The 15395-nt window shown below is 36.8% G+C and overlaps 1 protein-coding gene across 3 annotated transcripts in view; it reads right to left on the bottom strand.

Annotated features, from left to right (window-relative positions):
• Positions 1-15395, bottom strand: part of PLEKHH2 (pleckstrin homology, MyTH4 and FERM domain containing H2) — an 83585-nt gene that overhangs the window by 45321 nt on the left and 22869 nt on the right. For 2 of the 3 annotated variants that reach the window (XM_010997151.3, XM_064494534.1), the window contains exons 4-14: positions 15021-15170; positions 13831-13914; positions 13158-13239; positions 11409-11594; positions 8754-9715; positions 5885-5960; positions 4447-4541; positions 3697-3841; positions 1324-1460; positions 1106-1216; positions 851-937 (exon numbers count right to left, since the gene is read on the bottom strand). In XM_010997151.3, the coding sequence (XP_010995453.1) occupies positions 851-937; positions 1106-1216; positions 1324-1460; positions 3697-3841; positions 4447-4541; positions 5885-5960; positions 8754-9715; positions 11409-11594; positions 13158-13239; positions 13831-13914; positions 15021-15170 (2115 nt within the window). The remainder of the gene's footprint in view (positions 1-850; positions 938-1105; positions 1217-1323; positions 1461-3696; positions 3842-4446; positions 4542-5884; positions 5961-8753; positions 9716-11408; positions 11595-13157; positions 13240-13830; positions 13915-15020; positions 15171-15395) is intronic. The other variant, XM_064494533.1, reaches the window with a different exon arrangement.

The following is a 15395-nucleotide window of genomic DNA, read 5'->3' on the forward strand; positions in this document are numbered from 1 at the left end:
ATTACAAATTCCCAACTTCTCAGGCTCAAATAAGCCTCATTTCAAAAATTTCAAATATTTCAGAAGCTTATAAACGATTTTTATCTGCCATGCTCCAAGACAAAGCTTTCCCTGAGTCTTCTTTCTCCATTTTTGGGTAGTTCTCTGATATTACCCACTGGAAGCACTGTTAATGTATCTTTCTAGTAAGTGCTGCATTCCACCCTCCAAAGGAGCAAAATAAGAAAATAATGATTATTGAAGGCATTTCAGAACTAAAGGCTCTCAAATTTAAATCACATATACGAAACTATCTCAACAGCCTGTTTTTTTTTTTAATTTAACAAAGGTTTCTGGCAAGACTGGCATTACGTGTGGGTGAAATGGACACCAGCTACCCCTATGGTGTGACTTGGTGGGACCTAGAACAGCCCTTCTGCTCACCAATATCTTTCCCACTTAGGTGCTACAGCATCTGAAGTTCACAGAACTGCCATTTTCTGGCTCTGTATTAAAATGCAAACACTCCTGAACTTAGTAGTACATTAAATTATGATTATCTTACTGGGAATTCATTTATCAAATAACCCTCTGCTAAAACAACTTGACAGTTTGAGAACTGAGAATGACTGGGAGGGTTAGTATGGAGAGAGGACAGTCTAAAGGATAAAGGGCAAAGAAAGTGTAATGGGGAGTTAACATAAACTTAGCTTATATTCTAATTTTAACTTGGGGTTTCACACATTTCTGAGGCATCAAACTGACCTCAAAATGGAGTAAAAATAAACCAAAACACTGAATCATCCAATCTCCACTCTATTGCATAATTGAGAACTGAATTTTGCATGATACAAAAAAAAAAAAAAAGTACCTGAACTGTTTGTTTGTTATCTCCTCTTAAAATACTGCAGGACGCACTAAGTTCAATATGGCCCTGGGGCTTTCTAATTACATCACTCTGTATGAAAGGAAGAAAATCAAATGCAAATTGATTACCTATAACAGTCATAATAAGAAATGTTTTGTCCAATTAATTGTGTTACACTGAAGAAAATCGAAAATCAATCAGCAATTTGATTTACAGTTTGATGAATTCAGTTCTAAATAACAAATACTTTCCACTTACCGGAGATTTGTAGTAAAGTAATTCACCACCTTTAAGAACAAACCATCTCCGCTTCCAAGTCTTGACTTTACCGCTCATTTTTAATAAATAGCCAGATTTTTCCAGTGGTTCCTAATTAAAGAGATATTTTAAAACATATTTAAGTGTCCATTTGGAGGCTCAAGGCTAACAGATTCATCAATGTTAAAAAAAAAAAAAAAACCTGATTCAGTGTTTACATTTTTCCCATTATCACTGGAAGACGAGCAAGTTTTAGGGAGCTTCTGCTCTGGCTGCGAGTACTCTGTGTCTGTGCAGTAAGCATCTGGGGGAATAGCATAATCACTTTCAGAAGCCACAGAAGAGAGAGACACACCTAGATGAATAAAGAAATAAACCAAGTCAGTATTTAATAATTGGGTGGTCCAAATGCCAGCTGTCAGTTCTCTAAGGAATACAGCTATTCCTAAATCATAAACCTTCCTAGACTAGATTTATTCCATGCCTTTGGCCAGGAAGAACCACTAAAGTGGAAAACAGAACTAAAGGGTAAGGATCTTACCATGCAAATCCCCAAGGAAGTCAAAGGAACATGAATAATATTTGATATGATTATAAGCACAGCTATTTTTACATATATAAAGTGTATGTAATAGCCTAATGAAGTTTCTTTTATTAAGGATTAAAATATGCATATTTACATATTGGCATATAGGCAAACAAATATTGAATCTTAATTTACCAAGATTTATACAATCACACCTTAAATCACTTAATTTTTATAATTACTTTTAAAGTAACATCACATTAAAAAAACACACACACAATTTTAGTAGTATTTTTCATGTAAGTCCAATGTTACTGGTTTATAGATTTTTTTAATCTTTCATAAAAAAAGCAATTAAGACTAAAAGATATAAACAGACCATTTCACTTTCTAGCAGCTCTAATATAAAATTCAAGGGAACATTTTTCACAATAATTCACTTGCCATTTTAGAAAACCACTTGCGAGTTGCAAGCCACATTTGGAGAGACACTACAACTGGAGATTTTGAATATATTAAATAAAATCAAGGACTTAGGCCACTATTCATTATAGTATCTGGCAATTTTTTAAAGAGTGTTTATTAACATTTAAGGGACCCCTTAGGACAATGTCACTGTATCATTCCTCTTATTTATTTGACTAAGACAAGTAACGGCTGTGATAATAGTAGTATCTTTAGTTTTTAAAGAGTAACAGAAATTTAGGTTGACAAAGGACCTTAGAGATCTTCCTGGTTCAAGCCCTCACTCTCTAAGGAGACTAAGGTCCACAGAATAAAGGGTTTGTCCAAAGCCAAACCACTAGGCAGAAGCGATGCTGGAGTGCAAATCTCAGGCTCCCAGCCCCGGGGCCAGAGCACTAGGCACTAACCTCAGTGCTAGGGATGGAGTAGAGAACAAAACAAAAAAACTTCTGCCCTCATGGAACACAGATTCTAGTCGAGGAGACAGGCAAAAAAACAGACAGTAAGAGCTGTGAAAAAATAAAAGAGCGCAGATTAAAGGGAGCAGAGGGGCTAGCAGCTGGAGAAGGGGAAAGGGCTGCGTTTGAATGGTGCCGTCGGGGTGGGTCTCACTAAGAAGGCAGTGTCTGAGCACAGCACTGAAGGAGGCTGGGGAACCAGCCAGTAAGACATCTGGGGGAAGAACACCGGGGAGAGCAAGCAATCAGGATAAAGAGCCTGAAATAAAAGCACGCATGGCATGTTCTAGGAACAGCAAGAGGGTCTGGGCGGCCAGAGCTCAGTAAGAGGAAAAAGGAGGAAATGAAGTCAAAGACATCAAAGGATCACATAGTATCTTATCATCATTATAAGGCGTCCTTGCAGTGTTTTAAAGAGCAAAAGTGTGATATAATCTCATTCAGGCTGTCAAAGGGGCAAGCTATTAGCAAAGAGACCAATGACAGCCCCAAATATTAACCCTATGAGAGCTGAACAGCTCCAGTGGAAGCTGAGGGGTTTGGGAGTACTTAGGGGTTCCATGGAACACAGTCTGAAAACCAATATACTGTGCTGCATCAAAGACTTTTGTAAAATACAGATGTCATTCACTGTGATTAGCGCTCTCTATAACCTGTACATATGCAAAAAATTTCTTCCAAATCCATTAAAAATTGTAGACATGACCAAAGTAAACTTTTGTTACTTTCCATCTTACTATCAGATTAACTACCACATTTTTAGGTGTAGTCTCTGCCATTTAGCAGTGTAGAAATTTAGCTGGAATAAGTCTATCCCATAAACTATCCAAAAAATCACGCAGTAACTATAAAAGAAAAACCTCATTTTGGCCAAGTACCTTAGTTCATTCCTATAATGAAATGAACTCTCTTTTACAGACAAAATAAGGTTTAAAAAAAAAAAGACAGTCTTGTCCGTAATCATACAGAGAATTAAGAAAAGAATTAGAACTAAAATACACGTCTTAGTCCTTGGCGAATTCTCTTTTTACTATGATTGAAAGCCAGGAATTTGATTTTTTTTTAAGTCCTATTACAGAGATAAAATTCCCATTAAATATTCTGATTGGGAGTCGTCTTGTATGCCTGAGACTTTCCCTTACCTCGTTTCATGGCCCTGGGGCTGCCTGGCCCACTCCGACCGCGGGAGTCTGACTCCGAAGTCCGGGAGCTGGATCTGGAACTATCTTCCTCCTCGGACCCAGAGGAGTCATCCAGGAATGGGCTGCTGCTTATCTGGGTCGCCTTCTAAGGAAAAGAAAAACAATCTCCCTGTGTCCACCTCCAAGGTCACTTCTTTTTTTAGATAGAAGGATGTTTTATCAGAAGAAGTTATGGAATACGATTTTGAAAAGGAATACAAGAATATATTTTGCCATTATCAAAGTCATGTTGTTAAATCCCAAATTCTGATCAAAAAAGACATTTGTCAATTATAAAAGATTCCTAAGAATGTAAGGCTGTTAATACCTGGCGATACTCATTTTAATTAGGTACTTCACACAAGGGAGGAGAGCCCTGGCCGTGACACAAAGATCTTTCTATATTAGGAGTTTTTGGTACCTCATTAATACTGTCCCCTTTAAACAAGGAACAGCTATGGAGGGGTGGAGGCTCACATGTAGCATAACAAAACAGGAGCCCATCAGACCTCTAATACTGTGATAAGAATATCTTCTCCAGATGTTTCCATTTCGTCTCTTTTTATATTTTATGTTAGTGTGAACTACTAAAACTCTCTATAAAGGGAGAGTCCATGTAAAAGTCAAGAATGGAATCTGGAGCTTGAATAAACAGTTTTCTTGATCTATCATGAAGAGAACCAGATGTTAACGGTAACAATAATGAGTTACCCCCTTCAAGGTTGTGTATACTGGCGTTGTCATGTTCTTATATATCAGAGATGTATACAGTCCTGATGTGGTACAGGAAAGCATTGCAACAGAATCTGAAACAGAAAACAAAGTAAGTTTTTTTAAAAAGCCTTCTAACTAGCACCTAGGTCTATTTCTTATGAATGTGAATTAGCAAAATTTCCAATGAAAGAGAAATTGGATTAACACACGTGATATTCATTATAGAGTCTAAGAATCATGGCATTTAGAGTTTTAATTATATACTCTTACATGGTTCATTATTTCCTCAAGTGTGCTGGTTCCCCAACTAGACTGTAAGCTCTTTGAGAGCAAGGGTCTTAGCTTTTAATTCTTCAGCATCTCCATCCAGCTCAGGCTGGGCAGAAATGAGTACAAACACCTGCTGACTCACTCAGCAAGCAGTACCCTATGAAGCTATTCTCTGATTATTCATAACCCTGTTACGGACATGGTGTTAAAACATCGCCACTTTTAAACCTGTCTCAGGTGAACCTCATGTTGAAAGGTGAGAATAGATTTCCTGAATGGCAAGAACTGAAGAGAGCTGAAAAGGACGGGAACACAGTGGTTAACTCTAAGATATGGATTAGCAGCAGGATAGGGAGGGGCCTGGTAGAAGGAACCCCAGAAATTTTTCTCTTTTTATTCCAGACAGTTTTCTGTTGTTTAGTTTTATTTTTCATAAGGGACATGTGTTATTTCTATAATAATTTTTATAGCATTGTGCAAAGATTCCTACGATTTTTATAGGAATGTGCTTTAAACTCCGGGAAAAGAAGACACAGACTGGTATCTTTACCACTTAAACAGCTGAAACTCCACCGTTTCTTAGCTTTAGGCTCTTTTAGGTAAAAACATGAGGCACTCGCTGCATGAGAGAGTTGAACATATGTATGTGTCCCTATACTGAGTAACAAGAATTTCAATTTTAAAATACAAATCAGCAACCTTAAAAAGCATTTTCTAAAGTTTGCAAAGCTGTGTTTATTCCAATGACTTTAGACATTCAGGAAGTTCTTGGCTAGTGAAATGGCAAAACAAAATCACTTATTTCTTTCTAACTTTTTTTATTGCAGTAAAAAACACATAAGATAAAATTTACCATCTTAAACAGTTATAAGTGCACAGTTCAGTGCTAAATGCATTCACATAGCTGCGATTCAGATCTCCAGAACTTTTTTATCTTGCAAATCTGAAACTCTATACCACTTAAGCAACTACTCGGCTTCCCCTTGCTCCCCCCCACTCCCTGCCCCTAATAATCACAACTCTACTTTCTGTTTCTAAGAATTTGACTACTTTAGATACCTCATCTAATCTGGACTCATACAGTGTTCGTCCTTTGTGACTGCTTATTTCACTTAGCATAATGTCCTCAAAGTTTATCCATGTTGTAGCATGCAAAATCACTTACTTTTATGGACATTCTCCAAATTGAAGGCCTCAGACATTCGAATGCCTGATTTGGCTACAGCATAAATTCTGCTTTCCTAACGTAAAAGAGAGATTTAAGCTGGATAGTTGAAGCAAAGAAATGATTACTTTCAGTGCACATGTTTTTCATTTGTTCTTCATTTAATATTCACCCGAGTACAGCATTATTATAAAACTGTCATCAGTGCCAACTAAAATATGCCACTATGAACAGCACTGCAGAAATGTTTTCCATCCATTAGTCATTCCATTATTTATCTTTGTCCCCAAATTTTTGCTCAGTATATTAAATTTTTTCGAAGAGACAGGAAAAAGGTGAGAGAAAGCACATTTGCAATCACTGACTATTCATAAGTACCACCATTAATATTCCACCATTTTAGAAATGGTTAAAAGAGGAAAAACAAAAAGGGAAAACCTTGAATGGTGTAACTTGAATCCAGAAACCATTCATTATCATTGACTTCACACAAAAATTGTCTTTAATATTCAATTGTTCTAGAATATGCTTAAAGAAAAAAGAAAGCTAGAATGTGAAGTCAGAAAGCACAGAGTAGGATTAAGTGCTATCACCTTTATATTTCAATGTACACTTCGATGAAGCAGAAGAAATACCTGAGGTCAAATAATAAATGAATCTGAGAATTGCAAGGGTTTTACATGATCTGGATCCAAAAGTAGGTTGTTATTTTGCCTTCTCTTCTTCTCAGAGAGAGATTTCTGAAATGGGTACCGGAAGGTTATCAGCCCTGTCCCTTGTGAGAAAAGAGACTCCAGTTTGTTCCTAAGGCATCGATCACCATGTCCTGACTTTGTTAGGCACCTATCCTGGACAGTTGCCTGGATCAGGACACAGTGGGCAGCAAGGCAGTCCTCCTCGGGACCGTGGTAGCCAGTGGCCTGTGAAGTAACAGGCATGAGATCTCTAACCATCTGAGACACTTTAGGTTGAAGAGTGGCTGAATGAATGAATCAAGTGCAGTTTCTTTGAGAGCATGATTGTGAGACAGACACAGAGAGACACACAGCAGAGTGGAAAAGACATATAAAATTAAGGCAGTAAGTAGAAGACATGAGGCCCTTTGAGCCATGAGAGAGCAAAGGAGAGCAGCTGGCAGCAGTGAGAGAAGCAGAGAGTCCCTGCAGACAGGAGAGGACGAGCTGAGCCACTGGACCAGGGACAGTGGGTGTCACCTGTTTCTAAGGAGCTGACTCTCAGAGGGGCTGCTGAATCATCACCTGTTGTCCCACGAGAGTGACGACTGTATTTCTGAATAATATTCCAGTTCAATAAGGATGGGCTGTGCCTGAAAATAAACTCTTAAAAATCCTTGAACTCTCATAAAGTGAGGTAACTACAATATTTCTCTTTTCCTTGAAACTTGAATTTCCCTAACAAACAGAAATAACACCTCAAACTTGGCCAGTCTGCTAGAAGGCTTTTGAAAAGCAATGCTACTTTTTCAGGACTGGATAGCTTCAGAAGACAAGGAGAAGAAAGGCAAAAAAAAAGTAGTCAAAATGGCTTGCCAAAGAAAACGAACTTGAAAGCCGGACCTAAATCTCTGAAAATCTCAACATAATAAAAGAGGCAAAATTTCAACTCCTGACTGCCTAACGGGTAACATAATTGGAATTCCAGAGGTTCACAAGCCAATAACATCCAATTTTTTATGCTATCCAGAATTCAGTAATAAACTGCAGATGGTTTCATGTGGACACTGCAATGAAATGTTCTTTTAAAAGTAAGAGTGAGCAGATATATCTCAAGGTCTGGATTTATAGTAGGAAAACATAGTTGCCTTAATTTACTTAAAACTGCATTCATCACTAAATAAAAAATAATAACAGAACATGACTCCAACCCCCCCCAAAATCCCATAACCCATATGATTCTCTGGAGGCCAAAGGTTAAATTATGCCCATATGTGAAGGAAAACTTAAATCTACAAACAGAATAATTTCACTTTGTTTCAAATATAGGAAGATATTTTTTTAATCTAGCGATTCCAAAGAAGAATCACAAAATTATTGTATTAATGGTCAGTGTTTCAATGGAAGAAATTTCAGTCTATTCTAGATACACAGGAAGATGCTTTTGGTTAAAGCAATGGATTTATAAGTTCATGAAGAGTACAATTAAGTTTCTCTTAAAGCCAATCAAGTAAATAACTAAGTTTAAAACTTGATGATCAGTAAGTGTCCTGGACCAGAATTCACCCAAAAGTGTTACACGGTTAGGAAGAAACTTTTGTCTCCACCTCTGATGTTTCCTTCCACGTGGAGGGGGCTCCAAAAATTGAGCACACCTGACCTTGCTCCAATCTTTCACTTCCTCCTCTCCAAGAAGGAAGAGTGGCTCAACGTGATAGGTTAGCCTAGGAGAAACTGGACATGCAGAGCCCAGCACCTTCCTCCCTCCTTTCTCCTGAGAAGTAGCTTGTGCAGGAAAAAACCATTTGTTCTTTGTCTAGGATGCATGCTTTACAGGAGCGGGGGCTCACTGGAGGAAGCTGTGGTGGTTGGTCCAGAGCTACCCGGGACTGGGTGAATAAATCCAGCTCTTTCCTGGGTGCAGTATGGGTTCATTTGCCCACCAATTGTCTAAAATCAGTTTTATTGGTAATAAAGGTAACATTTTGACCTCGCATTTGTCTTATCCTTGTCTTATTTTTCAACTGGTTCAGAACTCTGGGGGAAAAATAGGGGAAGACTGAATTCTGAAAACTGGGGATTGACAGAACAAAGCTGGATTTGAAAAGAAACAGGACAAGAAGTAAAGTAAAACCTAAAAATGAGTGCTCAGAAAAAATGAGTGTGTGTGCATTGTGCACAGCGATATAATTTACCCAAGAGGGAAACCGGTGCAGGGGAGGAGTTGGAGGTTTGCCGCAGGCCGCCTTCTTTGCTGAGTCGCAGGTTTCCTGGTCATCTGAACACGGGGATTCCAGGGAGTCATGGGAAAATAATCCATCATCACAACTTGTGTCCATATTCTCTAAAATTTCTGTACTGTCGTCATCAACTAGATCGAGATCTGTTTCCTGAGGTCTCAGTGGCCGTATCATGCTTATAGCGTTTCGGTTTGTACCAAACATCCTGTCGGAACTTAACTGTGGCTGGCTTAGGTGTCTCTTGGCTAGGGCTACACTAATGCTGAAAACATTAGGAATCCTTAACTTTGGAGGTGGCAGGTTTGAGGAAAGCATGAGTTGTGTGCCTTTCCCGGGGAGTGAGTTAGGATGCTTTGGACTCAGAGCTGGGGTCAGAATAGGGCTTGGGGTGTTGGCCTCACTCGATGAAGATGAATAATCCAGTCTCTGAGACTGAAATTTTTTATTCAGTTCATCTGAGGAGCTATCATGCTCCTTTTTACTCGATTCGGAATTTCCCTTTCCGAGAGGACAATTCTGAGCCTTCCACTGTGCCTCCTGTTGCCAAGAATACAGCTTCTTGTGTTCTGGTCTCTTTATGCCGAAAGTCTCTTCTTCAAATATAGAGCTGCTGTCATCGGAGGCTGTGAGATACGTCTCACTGCCCATGCGGCTACACTGGACCCCTTCCTCTGAGGTGTGGCTGGAAAGGGTGGACGTGTACCTGGACTTGGATCTTCCTTTACCCTCGTCGTCCTCATCAGAACTCCAGTCACTCCCTGGAGCCCCAGAATGTTGGGACATGCCGCCATCCGTCACAAAGCTTGTCCTTGTTTTCCGAGTCTGTTCTGAGACACAAGGGGTTTGGTGCAATGTTCTCTGACCTCGGTTGTTTTCTTGAATTTGGTTATCGACAGACTTTTCTGGAATTTCCATTTCTAGAAAAGCACACATTATATTGGCCTGCTGCCTTTCATCATGCAATCTTTCTGTACATTTAGCTTTATGTAACCACACTGTACAAACTGGAATTTTCATATGAATAAAGTCAATTTACATTATCCCTTTTTTAGTCATATGTCTTTTTCTAAACTCAAGTTTGAAACCTATTAAGCTTTCTATAAAACACGGAGCCCTAACCCTTCAATAGAATAGTATCAAAATGAAGTTGCTTTTTAGAAAGAAACATGTTGGAAAAAAAAAAAACTAACAATAGTCTAGGGGAGAGATAATACAAGAGCAAAATGAGGAATAAGGCAATGTTGACTATCAAAGAAAGAGACAGCTAAAAAAATGAACAACATTAATTCCATTCTTGAAGCAAAGAAAATGACAACCCTCTTTCTACAAAATTCCAAAATTATCATAAATAAACTTAAACATAATAAATGTAAAGCTATAGTTTAAAAAACAAACTTTGTTCCCAAGCTTCAATACATGAAATATGCAAAACCATGAAGAAAACATACACAGAGAAAAGCCTGACTCACTCTTTTGGTTTAATCATAACTACAAAATGTGTCTTTACAATAAGAATAACACTCTTAAAAACGTCTTTAGATATGGCTGTTTCTGTTTATAACATAATTATTAAAATGAACCACTGACTTCATAAACAGTAAGCTAAAAATTTAGATAGGAGAGTACAAAAGAAAACATGAACACATAGGCAGGACCTTCATAATTACGGATACAGAAGCACGAGAAATACACTCTACAACTTGGTGTCAGGCAGTTTGTTAAATCTGCAAATAAGCAAGAGTTGTAGGACAGGCAACCTATACTCAACTGACTGTTAGAAAGTAGGGAAAAAGTCAAAATGACTTCTCAAAAAGAAAAAAAAAACCCCAAGTAACGACATACAAGCAGGTGTCAAAGGAGCCTTCTGAATGGAAAAACATTATGTAGTTTTCAGAACTTCATAATCAACACAGCTTTGAGAGCTATAATTTTTCTCCTCTGGAGGAAGGAAACAGGAACCGAAAATAGAAGAGGCAAATTCAAGCTTCTCTAAAATAACTGGGAAAAGTCATACTAGTGGTGGCAAAGCCAGCAGTTGCATAATAAAGCAAAATTTAGAGGGGCTTTAAGACTAAAAGTGGGTAGAAATCTGCACACAGGTCCAGGGCTTAAACATCCCGATAAATATTTTCCTCTTTGAGACAATAAAGGGAAAATCAAAGCTGTTACTAAATTGTCCCCTGGTGTTCTTTTTCTTTAAAAGTTTGTCACATCATATTTAACTTCATATTGAGTAATAGATAGTTTTTTACACTTTAAATAATGAATAGAAAATTCATACTTCTAATCTGAAACTCAGTTAAAACAAGTACTTGTAGGTATGACTATATACTTTTTAATTTTAAATATTACTGCTACCTACTATGGAAAAAAGTACCAAGTAGGGAAAACCAGTTTTTCCTGTGCTTCACTGGCAAAGAATCTCAGAAAAAATACAAGATAACTAGATACACAAAGTTAAATGCTGTATTGTGCTTTAGAAATAGTCTCTTACAGCATCAAGTGGTCAAGAAGAAAATAAGGAAAATTAAGCTATATTTGGATTAATCTTAACAAACGATTTTTCCTTTTTAAAAAATGTCGAAGTAAATTCCTTTAGTCCATAAATACCTTCTATGTCTTTTTCTTCAGTGAACTCAGGTTCTTTAGATGGTATCTTGCTTGTTTCTTCCGATTTTACTACTTGAGGAGGGCTCCTTGCTCGGGATAAAAAGCACCCAAAGGTCAAACTGCTCAGGCGCTGGCCTTCTGAAAGCTTTGGCGTGGAGACAGCAGACAACTTCTTCCCTTGAACTTCTGCAAGATCATTAATCAAAATTAAGGCTTGAATTTTTTAAATAACAGTTTGTTAAACAGGGAACCAAAGCATATAAAAACTTGGACAAATCACTCCTTATACTAGGAAAAAAGCTTGAAGTTCATCTTTATTTATGTATAGTAACATGGAACCCTCAGTGTCTAGTCTCACACACCAATATTTAAAATCAGTTTATTTATTTTGAATGTGCAAAATATTTTTAACTGCAAAGAGAAATATATCTAATCCCCTTAAAAATAGTTAATGCTCAAAAAAAACAAACCAAAAAAACCCAAAACCAGCTTATAAACAACTAGAGAGTTACAGCTTCTTGCAAAGTCAAGTATTGGTAAATACCACTCAAGTATTGGTAAAAAATAATTGTTTGGAAATGCTACCATCAGTGAGAAAAAAGGGGCTGAGGTCCTGGTTGCCAAGACAATCCAGGAAAATTTAGATGATCACTGGGGCAAATATCACATGATCACTGGAATAACTTTTTTGCTTAGCTTAGTTTTCAGTATGCTTCTCCTAAGAAACCAGATGAAGGGGCTTGGTCTATGGTGACCACAATATGAAGAGCCTTAATCACATCCTTAGAGAAAAAAAAGGAGGGGACAGTTGTTAGATAGAGAATTTAGACAGCTAGGGTAGTGATTACTCAAGCACCTAAGCATGGGTTTAAGTCATCTTCTGGGACTTGTAGCATTGCTGCTTCTAAGATCAAAAGGTTGGAGATCCCAGTGACAGTAAGAAAAGTTTCCAAAGAAATTACAGCAGCAAAGGGTTAAGTTAAATAGCAACTGATAACTGAGTAGAGTATAGCATTCTAGGAAACCCCAGGGCTTTGTGGAAACGTCACAGAGGATACAAGAAATGCAAGAAAAGGCATAGGGGAGACTGAGTCTGCAGAACTCTGGACCCATCACCCAATAATGCTTTTACCTCTTTTATCTCTTGAGATTCTACAGGGGGGAAAAAAACGTTTTAAAAATGGTTCTGCTCCTAAATAAAAGTTTGAAAAGCACTATACTGGGCCATGGGTCTAATATGCATAGGCTATCCATACACCCTGCTGATTCACCTCCTCCTCAGCTCAGTGAGCACTTGAGCGTAAGGAGTAGCATAATAAGTAAATCTCTGTCTTTAACTTTACCACCTATCCTTAGGCTTTAAAGTTGAAAAGAAAGAAAGTAACCCTAAGCATTGGATAAATGCAAAAGGTTAATTCACATTATAAAATTCTGCTCAAAATATTCAGGTTGCAAAAATTTCAGTCCTTGTTGATCACAATGCTACAGAGTGAAAATGGAAAACAGCAAGATTGATTTTTTAAAAGTAAACATACTTCAGATTAAATGTGCAAATTAGTGTTACCTCCTTTGAGTTATTCACTACTGTCTAGCTATGCTGATATGGATATGTAGCTATTTAAATTTAAGTCAATTCAAATTACATAAAATGTAAAATTCAGTTCCTTGGTTGTGGTAGTCATACATCAAGTGCTCAGTAGTAACAGGCAAGTAAATCCAATTAGGTTGTCTTAGTCAAAGTGCTCGTACCTTGCAGTTTTGACTGTATTGTTCTTATTTCTTCAGTTTGGTTTTGGTTGATCAAACGCAGATTCTGATTCTCCAATTCCAGCTAAAAGAACATAATGGTTTTCTTCTAAACAGGGATAATTTTTCTAAAATATACTAGTAAATTATAGTAATTAGAAAATGTTAATATCTAATTACACATGAGCAAAATACAAAAGAAATAAGTAAACATCAGATGAATTTATCAGCACAGCTTATCACCAAGATTACTACGGCTTTAATATTTTTTTTTAAGAACTAAAAGTTTTCATTGTTTTTCACTCCTATGCTTTTTTCCACAGTAAAATACCAAGTTATTCTAGCATTTAATCTGCCATATAAACTAAATAATGTGTATTTCTCAGATACTGAATACATTAATTTTATGAGATATACACATATATTCTCTATTTAATATTAACTAATGAGAACTAAAGTCAACTAATCAGAATGAGGCTACTTAATACTGATTACCATGAGTCTATAAATGTTTTTATTTTAGAAATACATTAAAGTGAAAGCTACCTATCTCACATATACCAGAAGCCAGCAGCACCACCAACTGATCAGAATTTTGTTTCATTCAGATTTTCTGATGACTTTTCTATTCAAAAGAACTAAAAGGTAAAGAAAAGACAGGTATGGCAATAAATACCTCATTCAACTTAACTGTTACCCATTCTTTGATCTTAGCTGCTTTCTCTTCTATTATTTTAGCTTCTTGAATCCTTATTTGTTTCTGAAATAATATTAGCAGTTTGTTTAGTTCAAACATAAGCTCACTGGTCTGGAAATGTTACATCATAGATATAAAAGGCAAGTCCACTACAAACTCTTTCCAAGTTAAGACATCTACCTTCACATTACCAAACAGGAAAAAATGAGAATGACTGTCAGCAGATACAGTAATAAAGGCATACACAAATATTTCTAGTTTTAACATCTGCTATTCTCTTTCTCTGAAAGATCATATACTGAAATCAATCCAGAGAATTTAATCAACAAAATAAACCATTTCTGGAAATGGTCTGGGGTTGAGGACGGTGGAACAGAAGTCAACCAGAGCAGGGAGGGGAGAATGAGACTCTCCTCTGGGGTATGGCTTATTTTCCCCTGGAGTTCTAGTTTTAAAAGATCAAGAAAAAATAAAGACTGAGAAACTCTAGCTCACATCTACCAATTTTTAATTCTGGTCATGGTCACAAAACTACTGGGAATATGACTATCATATAAATCTCAGTGGGTGGGGGCTGAGGCTGAAAACCACTGATCTAAAGGAACGCTGACCCCCCCAGAGAAATTTTAAAAATACTGAAAATAAACGATTAAACATTTAACAACTTTATAGTGGTTATACTTAGTGATGCTAAATGATCTTCTAAGTAAATAACCCTAATGAAAATTTTCCTAAAGACATTTTTAAAAATAAACTAAATACTATACATGATGTCAATAGTGTACACATTTCTAAGCAGAAGGATTAGTGTCAAACATATATTTAAATTTTCATGTTCTATAAACATTTCCAACACTCTAATAATCTAAAGCAAATATTTGTTTCAAACATTTTACAGACATAAATGCCCACTGATAACCAAGCATTTTCAACTTAAGGAGTATTGTCACATCCAAAAAGCAGTAGATGCTTCGTTGGAATCACCCCGGACTTGAAGTGGATGTCACTTTAACTTGCACCTTTCACCAACAGATGTGATGAAATTCTACGGGTTAACCAAATGAGTAAGATTTCTGATCTAAATTTAGGCTCTCTCTTTTTAATCTTTGCTATTATGCGTAAATGAATGCACATATTTAGAACTCTTTGATGATCAAATTTTTCCTAACCTGCTCTTCAAGTTGCAGTTCCAAGTTTTGAATGATGTCATCTTTTTCCTGTATTAGGATTTCCAGATCTTGACACTTTTTATACAACCTCGTCTCTGATTCACTGGTTTGAATATTAGCTGCTTTTAATTTCTCTTCCATAACTTGTACCTAAAGTCAGAGCATAAAATATTTAAATTATGCATGTACTTAATTTATCATAGTATTAAATTTAGAATTTTACTTAAACATTAAATAGATTCCTAAAAAGTATCATCATAAAAGGGAAATGCTGAACAGCAAATTTTTGGGTTTTTTTTTTTAATTGAAGTATAGTCAGTTTACAATGTTGTGTCAGTTTCTGGTGTACAGCACAATGTTCCAGTCATACATAAA

Source organism: Camelus dromedarius, chromosome 15 (genome assembly GCF_036321535.1).
Source record: "Camelus dromedarius isolate mCamDro1 chromosome 15, mCamDro1.pat, whole genome shotgun sequence".
In the NCBI taxonomy this organism is placed as follows: domain Eukaryota; kingdom Metazoa; phylum Chordata; class Mammalia; order Artiodactyla; family Camelidae; genus Camelus; species Camelus dromedarius.